Source organism: Brassica napus, chromosome C2, assembly GCF_020379485.1.
Source record: "Brassica napus cultivar Da-Ae chromosome C2, Da-Ae, whole genome shotgun sequence".
NCBI lineage: Eukaryota > Viridiplantae > Streptophyta > Magnoliopsida > Brassicales > Brassicaceae > Brassica > Brassica napus.
The window spans coordinates 23,620,470-23,642,415 of record NC_063445.1 but is presented as its reverse complement, the minus strand read 5'-3'; the positions used below and the strand labels follow the sequence as shown (position 1 = coordinate 23,642,415).

The 21,946-nt window shown below is 43.1% G+C and overlaps 1 protein-coding gene and 3 pseudogenes across 1 annotated transcript; 2 read left to right on the top strand and 2 right to left on the bottom strand.

Moving 5' to 3' along the window:
* Positions 1-501: 501 nt before the first annotated feature.
* LOC106381282 (5'-nucleotidase SurE) lies at positions 502-2,986 on the top strand. Its single transcript, XM_013821173.3, has 10 exons — positions 502-937; positions 1,027-1,121; positions 1,259-1,326; positions 1,411-1,454; positions 1,528-1,605; positions 1,694-1,847; positions 1,985-2,137; positions 2,244-2,351; positions 2,454-2,519; positions 2,597-2,986. Exons 1-10 carry the CDS (start codon positions 708-710, stop codon positions 2,693-2,695), a joined length of 1,095 nt encoding a protein of 364 aa, XP_013676627.1. The 5' UTR covers positions 502-707; the 3' UTR covers positions 2,696-2,986.
* A 74-nt stretch (positions 2,987-3,060) lies between these two features.
* Positions 3,061-4,656, bottom strand: LOC106381283 (annotated as a pseudogene).
* A 249-nt stretch (positions 4,657-4,905) lies between these two features.
* On the top strand, positions 4,906-9,913 carry LOC106381284 (annotated as a pseudogene).
* LOC106378093 lies at positions 8,897-11,963 on the bottom strand (annotated as a pseudogene).
* Between the last annotated feature and the right edge of the window lie 9,983 nt (positions 11,964-21,946).

Genomic DNA, 21,946 nt, shown 5'->3' with positions numbered 1-21,946 from the left:
AACAGTTTTAATTATCAACCAACATGATACTATGATGCTGTCGGTTCAAATTATTTTCCACAATATCTTTAAATGTATGTCATAATAACTGAATAATTATTAGATGTGGACCATTCATAACATGTTTCATTCTTTTGACCCTAACCAGAAAAAAAAAAATCAATTTATTTTAATTTCAAGGTTCAGGTATTTATATGCATAAGTAAAAGTTTACGAGTAAGAATAATTTTATATTAACTTGTAAAAAATAGTATTCCAAATAATTTATTTTAATTTTAAGGTTTATGTATTTATATGGCTAATAAACTAAAATATTACTAAAAATAAATATTTTATTAACTTAAACATTATTGTTTACTTATGAAAAATACTATCCATTCCAATCACAGTTGATTCAGTTTTGTTTTTAGAAATCAAAATACTATTCTAATTGTACGTAGTGTAACTGTTTAATAATAGTAAATTGTATACTCCCTATTAATATTTATGTTTTCTGTTTGGAAAAAATAGCGCGTCAGTGTTCATCCCCTTCTCTATCTAAAAAGAGATAACAGTTGACAAGTAATCTCTTCCCTCAAGCTTTCTCTCTCTATCTCTGCCAATTAAAGCTTCTCTCTTTCCTCCGTTAGACCCGCTCTCTCTCCCAACTTTCTTCTTCGTCTTCAACACAGGACCCACCTCATCTGCGTGTTCTCTCTTTCTTCACGATGACCTCGAAGAACAACGGCTTGTCGGCCGCGCTCGTCTCGAATCTCCAGGACGTGCTTTCCAAGAGAAAAGGAGGAAGCGATGGATCCGCGGAGGAGGAGATGGATGAGTCAAGACCCATCGTTTTAGTCACGAATGGAGATGGGATTGATTCGATTGGGCTCGTCTCTCTCGTCGAGGCTTTGGTTAAGGAAGGGCTCTACAATGTCCATGTCTGTGCTCCTCAAACGTGAGGAGGATTTGGTTTTATGATTTGTTCATTTTTTCTTGTTAAAGTTTCCAACTTTGGGTGACCCACAAGGGATGTGAATGTGGCAGGGATAAATCGGTTTCTTCTCATTCCATGACTCCTGGCGAAACCATTGCTGCGAGTTCTGCTGATATCAAAGGTGCCACCGCCTTTGAAGTTTCAGGTATTTGCTGATTTTGATTGAATGATCATTACTACATCTATAAGCTAGCTGAAAGTTGAAGTCTTTTTGTTGTTGGAATAGTCTTTTGCATCTTAGTTCAGATAGGCTTTGAGATTATTCTTGTTTCTGTGTCTCAGGGACTACTGTGGACTGCATCTCATTAGGATTATCTGGAGCGCTTTTCGCTTGGTCTAAACCAATACTGGTTACCATTTTGTAAACGTCTCATAGTATAATGGTGTTATGGTATCTTGTAATTTCTGTATTCTTTATTTGTTTTTTTCTTCAGGTAATTAGTGGAATCAATCAGGGATCAAGCTGTGGGCATCAAATGTACGTGCTTTTGTCTTTTTATATACCTTGTTTGTCCATCTGCTACGTGTTTCCTGATGTGATAATTCTCCAGGTTCTATTCCGGTGGTGTGGCTGGAGCCAGGGAAGCCTTGATTTCTGGAGTACCGTCTTTGTCTATATCACTGAACTGGTGAGTATATCATAGGAATGTATCAAATAACTAGTGAGTATATTAGCATTAGACGTTTTGGGTTTAAATGTTTTCTTATCTATTACAGGAAGAAAGATGAAAGCAAAGAAAGTGACTTTAAGGATGCTGTTGGTGTCTGTTTACCTTTGATAACCGCCACAATTAGAGACATTGAGAAAGGAGTTTTCCCCAAAGATTGCTCTCTCAACATAGAAATCCCAACATCACCCTCATCAAACAAGGTTTGCATTTTTGACTCAAGAGATTGATTTCTGGTCTGAGTTATGTATGTTAAGAACACAGTCTATGCTTGCATTGGTTACCATGTTCTTTGATGTTGTGAATTTAGAGCCTTATTGGCAAATGGTTTCTTGAATAGGGTTTTAAGGTAACAAAACAAAGCATGTGGAGGCAGAGTCCTAGCTGGCAAGCTGTTTCAGCTAACCGTCACCCTGGTGCTGGGAATTTCATGTCCAACCAACAAAGCCTAGGAGCTCAACTTGCTCAACTTGGCAGAGATGCCTCAGCTGCTGTGAGTTAACTCTCCCCTATTCAAAAGTTTTAGATCTCAACTTTGTTTTCACAAGGTCCAAGATTAGTTAATTAGATACTGAGATTAAGATATCTGGTGATCTCAGGGAGCGGCTCGTCGCTTCACCACACAGAAGAAGAGTATTGTGGAGATTGAATCGGTTGGTGTTGCTGCCAAAACTGATAGCCGTGTTAAGAAATACTTCCGCCTAGAGGTAAAGAAGAAATTTGAGACGTTCTCTTCACAAATCCTTTGGATATTGATAGTATGTACCATTGTGTTTGAGATCCTGAGTCCTGACTATGTTAATATGCAGTTTGTGGCTAAAGAACAAGAACATACGGATGAAGATTTGGATATCAAGGCTCTAGAAGATGGTTTTGTAAGTTGGCATGATCACACGCTCTTCTCTGGTCTGGAATCTAAGCTACTTTACTAAACCTTTTTTTGTAATGACAGGTTTCTGTGACTCCATTGTCGCTACTTCCAAAGATGGATTCAGAAACTCAAGCCGCAGCATCAGAATGGATCTCCAAAGCCCTTAATGCTGATCAATGAAAAAGGTCCTTCTAGTAAATTATGTTACATGATTTGGCCAAACAAATCTGGTAACTAGATTCAGCATGTGTTTGTCGTTTTAACCCTTTTGTTTATTCTATTTATTCGATTTCCCTCGTGGCTTGCTTCTGTTGGCTTGTTTGTTTGTCAGTAGCTGTTTTGGAACACTTGCCTTTGTAATTGAAAAGGGTCGGTCTACTTTTATTATCTTCTAAATTCGTAGAAACTTTGTATTAATATTTGTTTTTTGTATACCTTTTGATTGAGAAGAACGGTCCCAAATCCCCTGGATGACACTATTGCTTCAGCTGAGATATGTATCATTAGCTATCTTTGAGTTTTGCCTCATAAAGGAGGTAGTGAGATTTCTAATGTGAAGCATGTTGTTATTGCATTGAATTTATTTTTCAATATCCTACAAGTGTGACCCACCTTTTTTTCATAGCTTCCATCAAATCTTTACATAATCATAGGGACAATAAGTCTTTGCTTGTTAGTTTTATTGACCGCTGAACAATACTTATGTAAGCATCGCTTTGAGGGCTATGGACATGTTGTCAAAGCAACATGTGATATGAAGGTGAATACTCTCCTTCATCTGCTACTATGTATCGCTTTGATTTAATTTGAAGGTATTCAGATGCTTCTACGTAGCTACACACCTCTTGGATGCCATTATTACCTTGTGATGCATCGAGCCTCTGCAATGTACTTCTCCAAGTTTCTTCGTCCTTACCACATAAGAAGGAACCGAGTAGTTTGAGGGCCAGAGGGAGATGCCCTGCTAAATGAACAGCACGAACGGTCACCTGCTCGAAACTAAAACGAGGGTAATCCTGCTTGAAAGCGAACTGAGAGAAGATGTGAAGAGCTTCATCATCATATCTCAGGAAACCCATCTCGTAAACATGTTTTACACCGCACGAGACAAGTGAACTCTTGTTTTTGGATGTGATCATGATTACTCTACTTCCGGGACCAAGCCAATGTGAGACCTTCACGATATCCTTGAGTTGTTCACTGTCACGGACGTCATCAACGACAAGCAGGATGTTTCGGTTCACGAGACTAGGCTTAATGTCATCATCAAAGCTGTCTCTGGCACTCCTCGTCCTTGTGAGATGGTCTAGTAAACTTGGCTAAATGCGGTTTTGATGACCGTTTAAGAAGCAATGATGTTGAAAGTGTCTTGAGATGTCATCAAAAACACATTCAGCTAGAGTCGTTTTACCAACTCCTTCCATACCACAAATGCCGATGGTAAGGACTTGGTTTCTAGAATCCAAATCCCACAATCCATAGACGGCTTTCTTGTGACGGTCCATGCCTAAAAGATCTTCTCTCATTCCTCTGCATGCTTGGACGCTCGGAAAGGAGCTCAAGGAAAGCCGCAAAATGCTGGTCGAAGTCGAAACCTGTAGGTAGCTGCTGAAGGGGACAGGCCTCAATCATCATCTGAGATGGTGTGATGTTCTGCGACATAGCAGAATAAATGCGGATGATTAGATCATCGAGCATCCTGGAATCATCCTCACTGTCATGTCATGAACACACACAGGTTCAGTAACCGGGTTTCGGTGACAGATAACTAAACCGGACGTTAACCAAAAGCGCTTATTACGAAACAAAAACATGATTTGTCTCTGTGATTATTATTACCAGTGGAGCGAACATAAAGGTACCAAGTCGCTTAGTCGGGATAGTTCCTACTATCAATTCATGACTGGTATGATGGTGAAAGTCGAATCCAAACCTTTAGTCGAGTACGTCCAAGCACCAGACGGAAGAGGCGTAGTTCTCCGATATCACAACGACGGCCATAGCTGACTCCTCGATAGCCTAGCGAGGCTTCTTCATCAGACATTCTTCTTCCCTCTCCGGTCTGCTGGTTTTGGTCTCTGTAAGTTCTAATTCCCTTTTGATGTAACGAGCGGTAGAGATGGCTGACGAAAGTCCTACCCGTATCTTCCTTTCTAAAACTCAAGAACACATCATACTTCTTTGATGACGAGGAGGAAGAAGAAGAATCCATGGTTTTTTTTTAGTGCAGAGATGGAACCCAAAAATAAATAAATGAGATGGATAATGAAATAATTTATAATATGGACAGGATGCCAGTGTGAAACAGTAGACTTTTCTTGGGCCCCATGTCTTGAGATATTTTGTTTCTTATCTTTCGCCTTGCTCTCATTGTTGATCCATAGAGACCTATGGCTTCTTTGTCTCGTGTCTGGAAGTACGATGTGTTCCTTACTTTCAGGGGAGAAGACACCCGCAAGAACATTGTTAGCCATTTGCACAAAGAACTTGTCAACAAGGGCATTGTTACCTTTAAAGCTGATCAACGGCTTGAGATTGGCGACTCCATTTCTGAAGAAATCAGGAGAGCCATCCAAGATTCAAGATTCGCTCTTGGACGAACTCCTTTTAATCATGGATCTTTGCTTGAAGAAGGAGATGAAAGTAGTCCCCATTTTCTATGGAGTTGATCCTTCTTGCGTCAGGAATCAGATTGGGAGTTTCTCTTTGGACAAGCACCACGGTTCAGACAAGGTCACAAACTGGAGGCAAGCTCTCACCCAGATTGCCAGCATAGCAGGCAAGGATTCTGCAGTTTGGTAAGTCTCCTTCACCACCATCAACACATATTTTAACAAAAACAAATCTGCCATATCTATGGAAATGTTCAGAGATTTTTTTTCAGATGCTAGTGAGGACGAGGCCACAATGATTGAAGAGATTGTTGAAGGCATTTCAAACCAATTGTTAGCTATGAAGCAAGTAGATTTCAGCAATATTGTAGGGATTAACATTCACATGGAGCGACTGAGTCCTCTACTGAGTATGGAGTCTGGCAATGAGGTTCGTATGATAGGCCTATGGGGGATGGGAGGCATTGGTAAGACCACCATTGCCAAGTGTCTCTTTGACTGGTTTTCGCGGGGATTCCCAGCCCGTTGTTTCCTAGAAAACGTTTCAAAGATTCATAGAACGCATGGTTTCTCGTATCTAACAACAAGGTTTCTTTCAACCACACTCGGTCTCTCTGAGAAGAAGATGAATTTCCCGGGCGCAGAACTTGGACCCCATGAGTTAAAAGCAAGGCTAGAAAACCGTAAAGTCTTTCTTGTCCTTGACAATGCGGATGACATGAAACAGATGCATGCTCTTGCTCAAGATTCGAGCTGGTTTGGTCCAGGCAGTCGAATAATCATTACAACACGGGACAAAGGCTTGCTCAGCTCATACGGAGTAAGAACTATATATGAAGTTAAGTGTTTGGACACTGATGACTCTCTTCAGATATTTAACCGGATAGCATTTGAAGGAGGACTTCCTCCTCCTTCTGACTGCTACAATCAATTGTCAGTCCGAGCATCTAGGCTTGCTCAAGGTCTTCCACCAGCCATTGAAGCATACAGTTTGTTCTTCCGAAGGCTTAGATCTTCGGAAGAATGGGAAGACGCATTTTGAAGATTTGAAAGAACTCCTCATACAAACGTAGTAGAGGTCTTGAAAATTAGCTACGACGGCTTGGAGGAAGCAGATAAGAGAGTGTTTCTTCATGTAGCATGCCTCTTTAGTGGAGAACTTCTCCAACGTGCCATTACCCTTCTCAATGATGATGAACTACAAGGTTGTCTGGGAGTAAGAATTTTTTCCGAGAAGTCTCTCATTGAGATAACAGATGATGGGTATATAAAGATGCATTTCTTGGTAGAACAAACTGCAAGAGAGATTGAGTGTCAAGAATCATCAGTGCAGAGACCCCTGGGGGGGACGAAGAGTTGTGTTGGATCCTACTAAAGTTTATGAAGTGCTGAGACGTAACAGGGTAAGTAAGCCTCTACAGTAGGCCTGCTGCCGGTAGTTTGGTTTGACCAAAATCTTGTCGAATTAAACCGAAAAAGTTTGATTTGGTTTTCAGGTAGTTTGGTTTTTATTTTTTTACCGAAAATAACCAAAGTTTTTAGTTTCTGTTATAATTTTAGAAGATTGAAGACTGAATAGTTCTGTATATTTCATTAATGAATAAGACATCCCTTATATAAGGGTTACAAGATAGAGATAAAAGGAAAGAGTACAAATCATAATCCAACTAGATTTAGGATAACTACTAAATACATAAATGGAAAGATTACATATATAAGGAAAAAGAAATAAGGTTTTCTTTTCTCGAAAGCCTGTGGCCGTCTCTCTCTCTTCTAAGGCATGCGGTCGCCTCTCTCTCCTCTCTCTAGGATTTCGGCTATGTCTCTTTCTTCTAAGGTTTGGACCGGTTATGGACATTCATCATTTGATTTATAACAGTTTCAATTATATTTCAGTTAATAGTTGGGTTACTTCGATTCGAAATTTAGTCAACAAATTTTATCTGTTTTCGAAAAACCGAACTAATTTATTACCAAACCGAAAACCAGATTTTTTTTTTAATAAACCTACCTTTGGTTTCGGCGAGTTCGGTTATAAACCGCAGGGTTATAAACCGCAGGCCTAGTCTACAGTATCTGTAACATATGTTGCTGTTGTATAAATGCAAACTTAACTTTCTCAGTGTCAACACCACAGGACAACCAATCAGTGGCATGCATGGCTCTACACAATGTACACATGTGCGAGATGCCAGAAGAGTTGTATCTCGATGGGTATGCGAAAAACGACCACAATAATCTTAAGTTCCTCAAGGTTCACAGGCACTCGGACCACGTTGATCCCATGCTGCATTTCATGAGACGATACATATTTACTTTCGGTGAGGCTTAGGTTACTACACTGGGATGCGTTTCCTTTGACAGACTTTCCTCCCCGGTTCCTTCCACTAGGTCTTGTTGAAGTCAGTTTACGTTACAGCAATCTCACAAGCTTGATGAAAGGAACCAAGGTAAACACTCTTCAATGTGCAGTGATTACTACCACATTTTAACTAACAATTTGCTTATTCCTTGTTGGTTTATCTTATCCCCAGTGGTTACTACACTTGAGAAGACTAGACTTGACAGGGTCTAAGAATCTTGAACAGCTTCCAGATCTTTCGCATGCGGTGAATTTGGAAGAAGTGATAACTCAAGGCTGCAAGAGGCTCAAGAGGATTCAGAGTCCATTAGTAACCTTACTAGCCTGACAATGCTTGATGTCACAGACTGTGATGAGCTTACTAGTAACTACCACATCACCATAAAGGAATTCACTGGGCGTTCTTGGCAGATTGTTTTGTATTTCTCAAGTAATGAAGTGGAAATGAGGTCCACTACATATCTATCCATTGGAGGAAACATACAAATTCAGATGGTGGGGCTTGCCGGCAACGTGGATCACCTTTGTTTTAGTTCTGAGAAACAAGCACCTCATGTACTGATAAGGATGGACCAGCAACCACTTCTGTTTTACGATCATAAACGGAGGACAAAGAAAGTAGAGCAGCAGAGGCATCGACCCAATAGGTCAGAGTTCCACGGTTTTAATGCCATGGAGATCACCAGGTTCAACTACAAGAGTGATGCTGCTGCTGCAAGTTTCCTCTGTCATAGCCTTTACATGTTCCCCTGCTTGAAAGAGTTAAATCTATTCAACTTAAACATTAAAGTGATCCCAGATGATGTAAGCTCCTTACAACTCCTAGAGAAGCTGGACTGGAACGGCAACGATTTCGAGACTTTACCAGAGACCATGAATCAACTTCTGAGGCTGAAACACGTCAGCCTTTGTAACTGCAGAAGACTTAAAGCGTTTCCGGAACTAGTTCTGTTGGAGACTATCAAACTCTCTGGCTGTATGAGTCTCCAGTCATTGTTGGAAACTTCTCATGTTGAACCAGGTCTGGGCAGATACCAGTGGCTTGAGCTTTGGGTTGACGGCTGCACTAAGATTCAGTCAATATCAGACCAGCTTAGACATCTTATCAAGCTATCGTATTTAGATCTTAGTAGCCATGAGTTTGAGACATTGCCGTCAAGTATCACAGAACTTTCCTATTTGGGAACTCTCTGCATTAATAAGTGTACGAAACTCAAATCGGTGCAAGGAGTTCCATTGTCCCTCAAGTATCTCTACGCACATGGATGTGAGTCCTTGGAAACTGTTTCCCTTCCTTTGGACCATTCTATAAAGCACCTTGATCTTAGTCCTTGGAGGCACATCGACCAAATCTTTTTGAGTAAGCTTATAGAGAACATGATGATCCTCAGTTACAAATTTTAGTTATCAAAGCAACATGTGATATGAAGCTGAATTATCGTCTGCTCTGACATATTGTTCCGATTCTGTTTGACGTCTTGGAATGTATTCACCTGCCACGATGTAGTTTGCTATCCGGCGGCTACCTTTATCTTGTGATGCTTCAAGCTTGTGCAATGTTGTTTTCCAACTATCCAAGTCTTTTATCATATAAGTATGAACCGAGTACTTTGACGGCCAGAGGAAGACGTCCAGCAAAGTGGACCGCACGAATGGAGAACCCCTCAAAACCAACAAGAGGGTAAGGCATCTTTTTTTTTGAAAAAAGGGGGTAAGGCATCTTGAAAGCACAAAGAGAGAAAAGTTGAAGAGCTTCCGCGTATCTCAGAGACTCCATCTTGTAGATATATTCTACTCCACAGGATTTAAGCTTATTGTCAGCACAAGATGTCATGATAACTCTGCTTCCTGGACTGAGCCAACGGGAAAACTTCATGGCATCCTTAAGTTTTTCATGATTCTCATCATGAACACCATCAATAACAAGCAAGACGTGACGGTTTACAAGAAATGGTTTGATGGCATCAAAGATGTTATCAGAACTCGTTTTGCTAATAAGATGTTGTAGCAAACTTGGTGAGATGCGGTTTTGATAGATGTTATCGACATTGCTTAGGAAGCAGTGGTGTTGAAAGCGGCTTGAGATGTCGTTGAAAACACATTCTACGAAATCAAATTGTTATGAAATAATAAAATAATAATTATATATTAAATAACTAAATTTATATATAATAACACAATTCTCATATTTAGAAATATAGAAAAAAAGATCAAATTGTTTATTTTTAAATTTACTATTTTAATTAATTTATAGAAATTATTTATAGACAACATAAATAACCGTAGAAATATGTGGGCAAAATTGTTTTAGAAAAAATTCATTAAATTTCTAATCTTATTTTTTTGTATTTATGATACTTTTATATTAAATACTGTAGTATGTTTCAAATATTAATTTTGAAATATTTTGTAAAATAGAAAATTTTAATTGCAGATTTATGTAACTTTCTTTATATGTATGCTTTTGTTAATAATATTCTTTGCCATTACCATTCGGATCCTCGATGTCTAAATTTTACGTGTGCAGTATTGCAAAAAATACGAACAAACAAAAAAGTTTATTCTAATCCTTGACATTTGCGGTTTTGATTCAAATACATCCTGATCTTCAAGAATAACTAATGAAATACGCCCCCACTTATATTATCAACCACTACCCAATTTTTATATAGTGTGGTAAAGCACTGTTGAGTACGTTCATTCATTGTTATTACTAGGCATTTTGTGTAATCGTTTTATTAATAAAATAAAAATGTGAATCTTTATCTTTTTAATTTTTTTTATCTTTTTAAAACAGAAATATACATAAAACTTCAAATAAGCTTCCAAAACACAAAACCAAAATAAGAACAAAATAATTACAAAATAAATAAAAATAAAAGTTTATGATTAACTTAGAAAACAATTTAAGAAAAGTGAATACTCTTCGAATAATGATAAATTTTCTTGGTTTACTCAAAAGTACATACATAAACTTATCTTCTAATTTCATAAGTTGTAATTTTAATGAAAATAGATAATAGTAATTTATTATTATAATGGATCTATAGATTTACGATTGATGTTAAATCTATTAGGGCATCTTCAATAATGACACCATATTTGGTGTTGAAATTACACAAAATTTAATGTTTTGGTGTCATAATTTTTTTGTCATCTCTAGTAATGACACCAAATTTTACATCAAATGTAATATTATATATTATTTAATGTTTATAGCTTTATTTTTTTTTATATTTTATCATAATTAATTTATGATTAATTATATAAAGTATAGATAAACATAATGATTCTGTTCTCCCCAGTGCTAAAGAAGACAATCACGTGTATTTTTTTTCTCTATGTTATACACTTAGGTATTAGTTTTCATAAATTATCAAATTTTACACAACTTGCAAAGATAAAGCTAATCGTATGTTTTGTGTATGCATTACTATTATCAAAAGATTCAAAAAATAAAATAATTAGGAAAACACGTGTTCATTTAATTTTTTTTAACAATGTTTATTATAATTAATTCATGATTTAACTAATTATATAAAATATAAATAAACATAATTATTCATTAGGGTATAAACGATATTAACCACTCTAACTTTTAATATAGATATAATATGCATTTTGGTTGTTGTTTTGTTAATATTAGTCACAACTATTTAATTTATTTATTGATACAACAACATATAAATAAAATTTATATATTTACTCAAAATATTATATTAATGTATTGTAATAAATATTTATTAGGTCTGGACACATTTGCGTGAAACTAAAAACACTGCACAGTAGCAAACCATATTATCTTAATATTTCATCTGAACTATATATAATTATTTATAAATTATAAATTATAAATTGTGAACCAAGTGAAATACTCAAAATTATATGAAAACTGAATAATAATTGTGATTTAGTGTCCTAACAATTTTTATCTTATCAAAAATAAATAAATATATTATGATATTATACTAAATAAGCAAATTTAGTTTATAATTATATTAATATTTATTTTATATTACATTTTCTATAAATACTGTATTATTTTTATCCCGCACTGTTTATTTTACCAAATCTACTGTTACCGGACTCAAAAATGGAAAATACTATCCGGAAGCTGAGTCCCTAATTATAAATAATTTTGTTCGTAAATTTACCGATTGCGGGAACAAAACCTAGGGTCGGCCTTCCTGTCCACGTGCTCCAGTGCACTCCTCCAGCGAGTCACGTTCTCCGGAGTTTCTCGCTCTTCATGCCTCCTCAGGTCGTCGGCGAATTTACCATTTGATCTTGTCAAATCCCCCGGATCCACCTCGTAGAAGACTGTACTGATGGTCTTTGGGTCACGTCTAAACAGCGAATGCTCAACGATCTACGCGAGTACGTTCAAGCACCGTACGGAAGATGCGTAGTTCTCCGATATCACAACAACGATAACATCTACTTGGTAGATAGCCATAGCCACCTTAGAGGGCATCCTTCTGTCTCTCGCCTGCTGGTCTTCGTCTATGTAAGTACGAATCCGTCTTTTATCCAACTAACGGCAGAGATGGCTGACAAAAGTCCTACCGGTGTCCTCCTTGTTAAAACTCAGGAACACTGAGTACGGAATCTCCATTGATTTTTAGATAGTGTAGATATTGTTTGTACAGGATTCGGTTGATTAGAATGATGAACTTAGGAATGGGGTGACTAAAGACGCTTTTATTAGAATCAAACAAGAGGTTATAAGATTGACGGGAAATAAGGAGACAAGATCAAAGGTTTAAGCAACAGGATCAAAGAGATGATTCGGAAACCCTAGATCTAGCCGCTTAGTGTGTGTCTGTTCCTCTCGTTCTTGTCTTCTCATCCCCTCTTATAATGCCTTTGTCCTTGATGTCCTAATAGCGTCGTCCTTTGGGCGTTGTCATGAAAGGCCGAGTACACGGGCCTCAGTATTGTTCTCTCTAAGCCGGGTACATTTAATCGACTTAGTTAATCGGCTAAAAGTACTCTGGGGTCGAGCCGACGTCTTTAGCCGCTAAGCCGACTAAACTCAGCCGAGCTTGCCAGGCTAGGGCCTGTTATTTGATGGGCCTTGTGGAGGGATGTAATCCATCTCCTACAATAAGTCCCCCCCAGTTCACTTGTGAGCGGCTTATCGGTCTCAGTGAATTTGTGGGTCAGGTTCGTTCGTATAACATGTCCTAATGTAGGCGACAGCTCGTCTCGCCGGTATTTGATTTTAGTCGCGCGCTGCATCTAGTCGCTCCAAGCTGCGACTTTCGTGATGCATTGTGTTTTGCCCCCATTTCTGTTGTGATAGCATGTTTTACTCGGGAGGTGAACTTCTCGAACTAAGAGCTCGGGTGGTTTTTTGACAGTTAACTCTGGTGAACCGGTTCGGATCGAAACCGGGGATTGATTTCGGTTGAATTTCCCGATTGTAAACCGGTTCAAGCGAGAAACTGAACCGTCACGAGTAAGATTTTGGGCATTTAGGCGGCCTTTGAAGCCCATTTAGGCCTTTGTAGACCTAATGATTACGCTTCGGAGAGTGTGCCCTCGTTTTTGCTATAAATAGGCGTCTCTCCTTTGCTTTCGTCATTCTTCTCTGCAGACTCAGGTATTCCACTTTCTCTCCCTTCTCTCTACTTTTATTTTCTCTCTCTAGATAAGCCTTCTGTAGTATAGAGTTTTCCGCTTAGGACCTAGCTGGTTTAGTCGTCCCCCCGAGTAGAAAGGATATGGCTTCAGGGAATCGATTATCGCGTGAGGAAAAAAGAAAGGATATTGCTGCCTCGTCGAGCCCGGCTAGGGATGCGGACGGCGGTCCGTTGGATGAGTTCGACATAATCTATCGTGACGCTCTGCGGGATACGGAGAACATGAGTCTTTCCCAGCGTCTTTTGGTCGCTGACGCCCACAAGCAATTTCACGAAGAAGCCGAAGAGAACGCTGAGGGTGAGGGTGGAGAGGCAAGTGGCTCTGAAGCGCCTAGCCAAGCCGTAAGGCCCAGAAGGCGGGCTCAACGGGGGATCAGTCAGACCGTCTTCCCACACCAAGGAGTATCCGCTTCGACGAGATAGACTGCCGTCCTGTGGTATACCATCCTGGTGGGATCTTCGAAGAACTACCTTCGCTCCCTCCCGAAGTGTTACGTGATCCGCGAGTTCAATCGTGGGGAAACGTGTTCAGTTCCTATTCTTCCGACGAGACCGTGAAGAATTTGCTAAGGGAGAATGGTGGCGCCGGCGTCACTTACCTCATTCCGTCTACCGAGCAGCGCCCATGGTCACCACCAGTCGGTTACCAATGCGTATACGAGTCCTACTTCAAGGATCAGACTAAGCTCTGGTTCCCAATCCCCAGATTGATCACGTCTTACGCGTTTCGTCGGGACATCGCCATATCTCAGCTGCTGAACGGGTCGCTGCGCATAGCCGTCATGCTAATGGTTATGGCCGCGGAGATGGATGTTTCGATGAGCGTGAGAGTGTTCGAAGAACTGACTTTCACGAAGACGGAGCCAAACGGGATCTTTTCAGTAAAGATGCGAGCGAGTTACAATGTCTTGACGGGTCACCCAAACAAGACGCAGGATTGGCAACAAGCATACTTCTACGTCAAATCTGATGAGCACGCCTTCGAGGAGCCGCCGGGGGACGATTATCGCGTTTTATGGAATCAGCAACTCGGTAGAGATTTGTCTGTTTGCTCGTACTCTGGTTGATGGTTCTAACGCTTCCCTTTTCTTTTGCAGTTCGTCATCCTAATACGATCGCCTATCCTGAAAAGTTCTTTGAAAGCGCCCAATTGATCGCGACACACAGTCATCTTCGTTGGCCAGATCTAACTCGGGAGTGGATACGTCGTCAGCAAGCTAGGATTGCTAGAGGTAAAGTTGCTGTTCACCTTAGGGAGATACTTTGAGCCTTTTCGTTGCTCTCATGTCGGATTTCTTTTTGCTTTTACAGTTGACTGGGAATCGAGACTTCCTTGTGTACACGCAAATCACGCCTCTCCTTGTTTACTCGGAAACAACAAAAGCTTCTCAACAAGGCCAAAGAGATGGAGGGAATTCCTGACTTGAGTGCCCTGCTAAAAGGGAAGCTTCAAATGCTCTCATCGAAGTCGTCCTCTGCCATTGCCTCAGAGGTCAGGTATGTTCCCACAGATGGAGATGTGAACTCTGAGCCGCCAGCTCAGAGTTCCCAGAAGAAGAAGGCCAGTAAAGCCAAGAAAAGGAGTGTTCCTTTGGAGGAGGCCCCATCCTCCACTGATGCCTATGAAGTCGCGGCTAAAAAGAAGAAGAAGAAGAAGGACAACAAGAAAAGGTCTCGTGAGGAGGCTTCTGTTGAGCCTCTGGAGACCTCAACAGCCGCAGGGGATGATGATGCGGGAAAACACGATCCAACTGATTCTACTCGGGGATCGTCTGAAGAACGTCCCAAGAAGAAGTCGAAGAAGACGACCGCAGAGGATGATGGGACTCCTGCTCCTGAGGTCCCTTCTAAGAGCGGAGGACAGGCTACTGAAACCGGAGATGGTCCTCGGGATGAATCTCCGTTGAGTAAGGGAGCCCTTTCTCCTTCCGCGAGGAAGAAGGGTGTTGAAAGTGGAGGTTCGCTTCCGCAGAAGGCGGGAAAAGGATTTTCGGATCGCGTAGAGTTCTTGTACGACGAGACGACTCCGTTGGTACTAAATCCGCTTCGATGCGCGGAACTAACCCGTCAGATCCGTGGTGGGACAAAAGAGTTGCCACCGATCGATGACTTGTACTTTAAGAAGGAGTACATTGATGCGGCTATGGCGAGCAAACGGGTAACTTCGCCTTCCCTTGTTTCCCCTTTTCCTTTCTCATAAAATTTCTAAGTCTTTATTGTTTTATGCAGTGCGACGGGAGTATGAACTATCTCGTCAAGAAGTACGATAGTACTCTAAAGCAGACGATGATCCAGCTGGGCGCGTCGGAAAAACTTGCGCGAACCCGGCTAGGCGTGATAGAGAGGTTGCGCGCGGAGAACAAGAAGGCTAGCGACAAAGAAACCAAAGAGAAGGAAGTCCTCCGGGTCAAATTTGCATAGCTAGAAGACAAGTTAAAGTCTGATCGTCTTGCAAAAAGGAATGCTCTGCGCGAGAAGGCTCGTTTAGAGCGGTTGGTCGCTTCTCTTGAGAAGGAGAAAGCCGAGTTAGAGGGGGAGAGGGATGCCGTCGTTGGAACGCTGGTCAAGGAGAGGGAACGCTTGAGAAACTCTAGGATTCAGGAGGTCACTCGCGAAAGGGTCAAAGTCCAGACAGCTATGGCAGACAAGTCTACTCGCTGCTTTGGTCGAGTAAAGGACTATCTGGACCGTCTTAACGTGTTGGAGAAAGCCAAGAGTTTATATGGGTAAGCTTCAGGAACCAAGAAGTGTCTTGAGGTGATAAGAGATAGAGGGACGGAGATCCCGCAGGAAATGATAGACATCTTCTCGGAGCAAGAGAAGTTGCACGAGGCCGAGGTCGCTAAACATCGCCTCGATCCGTTCTCAGAAGCAGATTTCGCCCTCTCTCCACTCAACCTCCCTTCTCGGTTCATAAGCGAGGAATTGATGGGAACGCTTGATCCGTACGGATCGAATGTTGGTCTGATTGGCCATGAATCGGCTTCCCAACTGATTACTTCTCGTGAGGCCGCCGAAGATCCGACTGACGAGCCAATGATTGATATTACTTCTGCTTTGTCAAAGCGCATCACCGTCCCTGAAGGAACTGCGGTCGAGGAGTGTCCTGACAAGAACGATCCCGAGGTAGGCGGCAACGCGATTCAAGAGGAAACAGGGGACGTAGCCGCTGAAGATCCGGTCTTGGTTTCCTCTTCTGAAGAACGGGAAGACGACGAGGGGGGCGACTAGGAGGAGAACAGGTCGTCTCCGGCGCTTATCGAAGAAGCGGCTCTGAACCCGTCAGCCTCGGACCCTCCTGCGCAGATTGAAGGCCTCAACGCTCAAGTCGCTGAAGAAACCGTGGAGTAGCTTGTCCCGGTTGTGTCGAACAAGGACGACCACGACACGGTCGCTTGATCTTTTCCTTGTTGTATTTATTATTCGGATGCTATCATTCGTGGTCTTGATATACCTTGTTGTTGTATTTTTATGACTCTCTCTTTGTGTTTCTTATCGGTATTTGCAACTTTTTCTAAGTAAGTTTCAGTTATCTGTAGTGTTTCACGGTGTTCTCGTTTTGAAACATTAGACTCCTGATCCTTAGTCTTTTGCAAAATAGATAATTGAGAATAAACCGCTAATGGGTGTTATTCAGCTGTTGTCGTGTTTCGATTGAAGTTACGTCTAAGTAAGTCATTCAATTTCGAAGACAAAGAGCTGAATATAAGAGTGGAAGGTTCTTCCGTCCGTTTCCTCAGTGACAATTAAGTAACCGGGTAGCTAACCGTTACGTTCCAGTCGAGAAAAGGCAAAGATTCACTCTATTTAGTCGGTTCAATGCTTTGAGCATAGGTGATTCGCGACTGTTGGGTCCCGAAGCTAAGTGTCTGATCAGGACATAGCAGCAGGCAAAGGAACGTGAGTGTCCGCGTGTCCTCTGCTGGAGGCACGGGAACCGTTGGATATGAAAGTCATTATTTACTCGATTGAGGCCTAGATAAGGTTTTGACTTTGGTTTTGTTATAGCTGGACCTGTTTAAGGCTGCCTACGTACCTCGGTTGAGGATCAAGCCATTCGTAGTTTGTGTTTTCCCGAGTAAAAGTGGCCGTTGTTGGCGCATTTACTCGGCCGAGTAGAAGTGACCACGGGGGTGCATCCACTCAGGTTTTTTTTTTTTTTTTTTTTTTTGCGCCTACGGTTAGAAGCGTCGTAGATGCATTGAGTTCCATGATCGAGGGACTTCTTCGCCACGTGAAGTTTGAAGTCGGTATACTCCAGGTTTGACGACTTTGATGATTTTGTAAGGTCCCTCCCACCTGGCGCCGAGTTTACCGGCGTTTAGCTCCTTAGTGTTTTCAAACACTTTACGCATGACGAGGTCACCGAGTTCCAGAGGTCGGGCACGTACCCTTTTGTTGTAGTAACTCTCGATCTGGTGTTGATAGTTCTGGATGCGCAGCAGAGCTTGATCTCGTCGTTCTTCTATCTCATCAAGGGCGTCGAGTAGCATTGCCTTGTTGATTTTGACGTATTGAGGCATCTTGGAGCGTCGGAGGCTTGAAAAGTTGACTTCAGCGGGAGCCATGGCTTCTACGCCGTAGGCGAGGGAGAAAGGTGTCGATTTAGTCGATCCTCGCGGCTTTGTGCGATGGCGCCATAGGACTCCGTCGAGCTCGTCAGCCCAGTGACCCTTTTTCAGGTCCAGACGCTTTTTAATGCCATCGATGATGAGTTTATTGGAGGATTCTGCCTGGCCATTGCCTTGCGGGTAACGAGGAGTGGAGGGGCTTAGTCGAATGTTCCATTTGCCACAGAACTCCTTGAAGTTGCCTGACATGAACTGCGATCCGTTATCGGTAACGATCTCATAAGGCAAGCCGTGGCGGAAAATAATTTTTTTCCAGACGAAACCGCGGACTTCTTTGTCTGTGACTTGAGCGTATGCTTCAGCTTCGATCCATTTGGTGAAGTAGTCGGTGAGGACGAGGATGAAGCGTCTTTGGCGGGAACAGGGAAGTGGTCCTATGATGTCCATTGCCCATCGCATGAACGGGTATGGGGCGGTGGTTGTTCGCAACATTTCGGTTGGACAATGGATGCTAGGTGCGTGACGTTGGCACTTGTCGCAGCTTCTCGCGTAAGACTCGCAGTTTGCGTTCATTGTTGGCCAGAAGAATCCCAAGCTCCTTACTTTGATCGCAAATGCACGTCCGCCCGAATGATTTCCGCCAGCGCCTTCGTGCGTCTCTGCCATGACCCTTGCTGTCTCGTCGCCATGGATGCATTTTAGGAGCACTTTACTCGCGGTCCATCGGTGTAGTTCATCGTCAAGAACGACGTAATGGGCGCTGCGTGTTTTTAGTCGGCGAGCTGCCCATTTTTCTGTTGGGAGTTCTCCCTTTGAGAGGTAGTCGATGAACTCAGTTCTCCAATCTGGACCAAATCCGTCGTCGTCTGGAGTAGCGGGTTCGATGACCGGGGCAACGAGGGTTTTGTCGGTTGGTTTATCGATGCTTGGTTTCTCGATACGATGTATCGGGATGGTTCGTTTAACTTGATCACGAAGCTTGCTGCCGAGGGCCGCGAGGGCGTCGGCGCAGACATTTTCGCCTCTGGGAACTTTGATGAGTTCGAAGAACTCGAACTCTGCTGCCAGGCTTTGCACTATTTTGAGATAGGCGTCCATTCGGTCGTTGCGGGCATCGTAGTCGCCGCTGAATTGACTGGCGACTAACTGGGAGTCGCAATAGGCGCTTAGTCATTTAGCTTTTACGGCTTTTGCTAAGCGCAGTCCAGCGATTAGAGATTCGTACTCTGCTTCGTTGTTTGATGCGGGAAAGCCAAAACTGAAAGACTGCCTGATTAGTTCGCCGGTCGGGGACTGTAGTTGGACTCCGGCACCCGCTCCCTTGTTGGTCGACGATCCATCGACGTGCAGCGTCCAGTTTGAGCTTGGGAGTGTGAGATCTTGCTCCAATTATGGGTCCAACTCGACCAGGAAGTCCGCAAGGACTTGAGATTTCGTCGCTGTGCGGTTCTTGTAGGTGATATCGAGCTCGCCGAATTCGATGGCCCACTTCGTGAGTCTGCCCGATCTGTTGGTGTTTTGGAGTATCGTTCGGAGAGGCTGGTCAGTCAGTACCTCCACTGAATGTGACTGGAAATATGGTCGAAGCTTTCTCGCTGCTTCGACGACTGCTAAAGCCATCTTCTCCAGGGTTGGGTATCGCGTCTCTGGTCCGGTCATGCGCCTGCTCATGTAGAAGATGGGCTTTTGTTCGCCGCGGTCTTCCTTTATCAAAACGCTGCTGACTGCAGCTTGTGACACTGCGACATAAAGAGATAGGACATCATCGACGTCCGGCTTAGCGAGTACTGGAGGTGTTGTCAGGTACTGCTTGAGTTGGGTAAATGCATCCTCGCACTTCTCGTCCCAAATGAACCTCTTGTTTCCTCGTAAGAGATCGTAAAAGGGCAGGCACTTGTCGGTGGATCTGGAGATGAAACTATTTAGAGCAGCTATCCTGCCCGTGAGCCGTTGTACTTCTCTACTATTTTTTGGACTCGGGAGGTTCAGGACAGCGGATATTTGCTTCGGGTTTGCCTCGATTCCTCGCGGTGTGACTATGTAGCCGAGGAACTCGCCTGAAGAGACTCCGAACGTGCATTTTGCTGGGTTCAGCTTCATGCTGTATTTGTTGAGAGTTTCAAAGCATTCTTGCAGATGACGGAGGTGGTCAGTGGCATGGAGCGACTTAACCAGCATGTCATCGATGTACACTTCCATGGTGATGCCCAGCTTGTCTGCGAACATCTTGTTCACAAGTCGTTGATAGGTTGCTCCGGCGTTCTTCAAACCGAACGGCATGACCTTATAGCAGTAGGTTCCCCTGTCTGTGATGAAGACCGTCTTCTCGCGATCATCCGGGTGCATCATTATTTGATTGTATCCAGAGAAGGCATCCATGAAGGTTAGCATCTCGTTTCCAGCCGTAGACTCGACTAAACGGTCGATGTTGGGAAGAGGGTAACTATCCTTTGGGCAGGCTTTATTCAGATCGGTGAAGTCGACGCAGACGCGCCACTTGCCATTTTTGTTTTTAACGACTACTGGATTTGCCAACCATTCGGGGTAGCAGACCTCAGCGATTAAATTTGCGCCGAGTAGCTTGTCAACTTCTTCGTTTACGGCCTTCGACCTGTCAGGGCCGAGCTTACGTCGCTTTTGGCGGATAGGTTTGAATGTTGGGTCGACGTTTAGTTCGTGAGTCGTTATAGTCGGGTCAATGCCCTTCATGTCTGCCATAGACCAAGCGAATGTAGACACGTTCTTCCTGAGGAAATCCAGAATTGACTGCTACATTTCCTCAGAAAGGTATGCACCAACCCTGACGGTTCGACTTTGATCGGCGTCGTCAATAGGTAACTCGAGAACCTCGCTTTCCTGGGAACAGACTTTTGAGGTTGGAGGAGACACAGAATTAACGGGTAGAGATGACCGTTGGAGTTTGACTGTTGCGACTAGGAGATCCCTAGCGGCCTTTTGATCCCCTCGCAACGTTTTTATCCTTCCGTCCGTACCAGGGAATTTGACGCACTGGTGGTAGGTGGAAGGAACGGCTTGCATCGAGTGTAGCCAAGGGGTGCCGAGTATAGCGTGATACGGAGCTTTTGTGCTTACAACGGCAAACTTAACCGTTCGAGTAACGCCACACGCGCGTACCGGGAGGCGGATCGTTCCCAAGATAGTTTCGTAAGATCCATTGAATCCGGTTAACGTTATGGAGGATGCTTTTATGTCGTCAAGATCAACTCCCATCTTCTGCAGAGTTCCTCGGTAGATGAGGTCGACGGAACTTCCGGTGTCAATGAGGATCTTGGTGACATCATACTCTCCAATTCCAAGGACGATGAGAAGAGGATCATTATGGGGAGCGTGAACTCCTTCAGCGTCGTCCGGTGAGAAGGTTATCGGAGGATGACTTGTCGGTTTAGTCGGCCACTTCTGGGAAGTTGCGACTTGTCGACGATAGTCTTTTACAGAACGGACAGAGTCTCCGCTAGGAGGGGAGCCTCCCATGATGACATTCAACGACTGTCCCGTTTGTACTCGCTTAGAGTCTAGCAAGGTGCGGAGGTCTGTGGATATGCTAGTGTCATGCGCTGGAGGTTGAGAATGACCTTTAGCTCGCTCCAACTGTCGTTGTAAGTCCGTTGGTTTTGAACGGTTGAGCTGTATGCGAAGGTCGCATGCGCCAGCGTTGAGTTTATCTCAGAGGTCGCTAATTGGCCCTTTGTTGTTGTTAGCATCGCTTGTCGAGATACGTCGAGACTTCCGTGTATCCAGCATCGTCCGGAGATCTCTGTGCTTGGGACTGCTATCATTTTCGGACTCGAACTTCCGTTTCAGGACGTCTCTCAGATCTCCGAGTACAGGCGCATCGTCGTTATCGTCGTCGGACGACAAAGATTGCTGAGAGAGTATAACCTCGATGCGTCTGCGATTAGCAGGATGCTCTTCGTCGGCTGATGAGTCTCCCTCACCTTTATCCTTCGGGGTTTCCTCCTCGTCGTCTCGTCGTTGAGCGTCGTTTTGTCGATCTTTGCCGGTGGCTTTGCGCTGGGCTCTTCTTTCCTTGTTCTTGCTCCAGCTCTTGCCATTCTTTGGTTTAGCTTTCAAGGGTTCGAACTTAAATTCACCGCTCGCAAGGGACGAGAGATAATGCGCATAGAGTGATTTGCATTCTGTCGTATCGTGCCCCTTGACATCGTGATACTTACAGTGTTTGGTGAGATCGACGGTTCTGGAAGGTCCTGCCGCTGATCCTG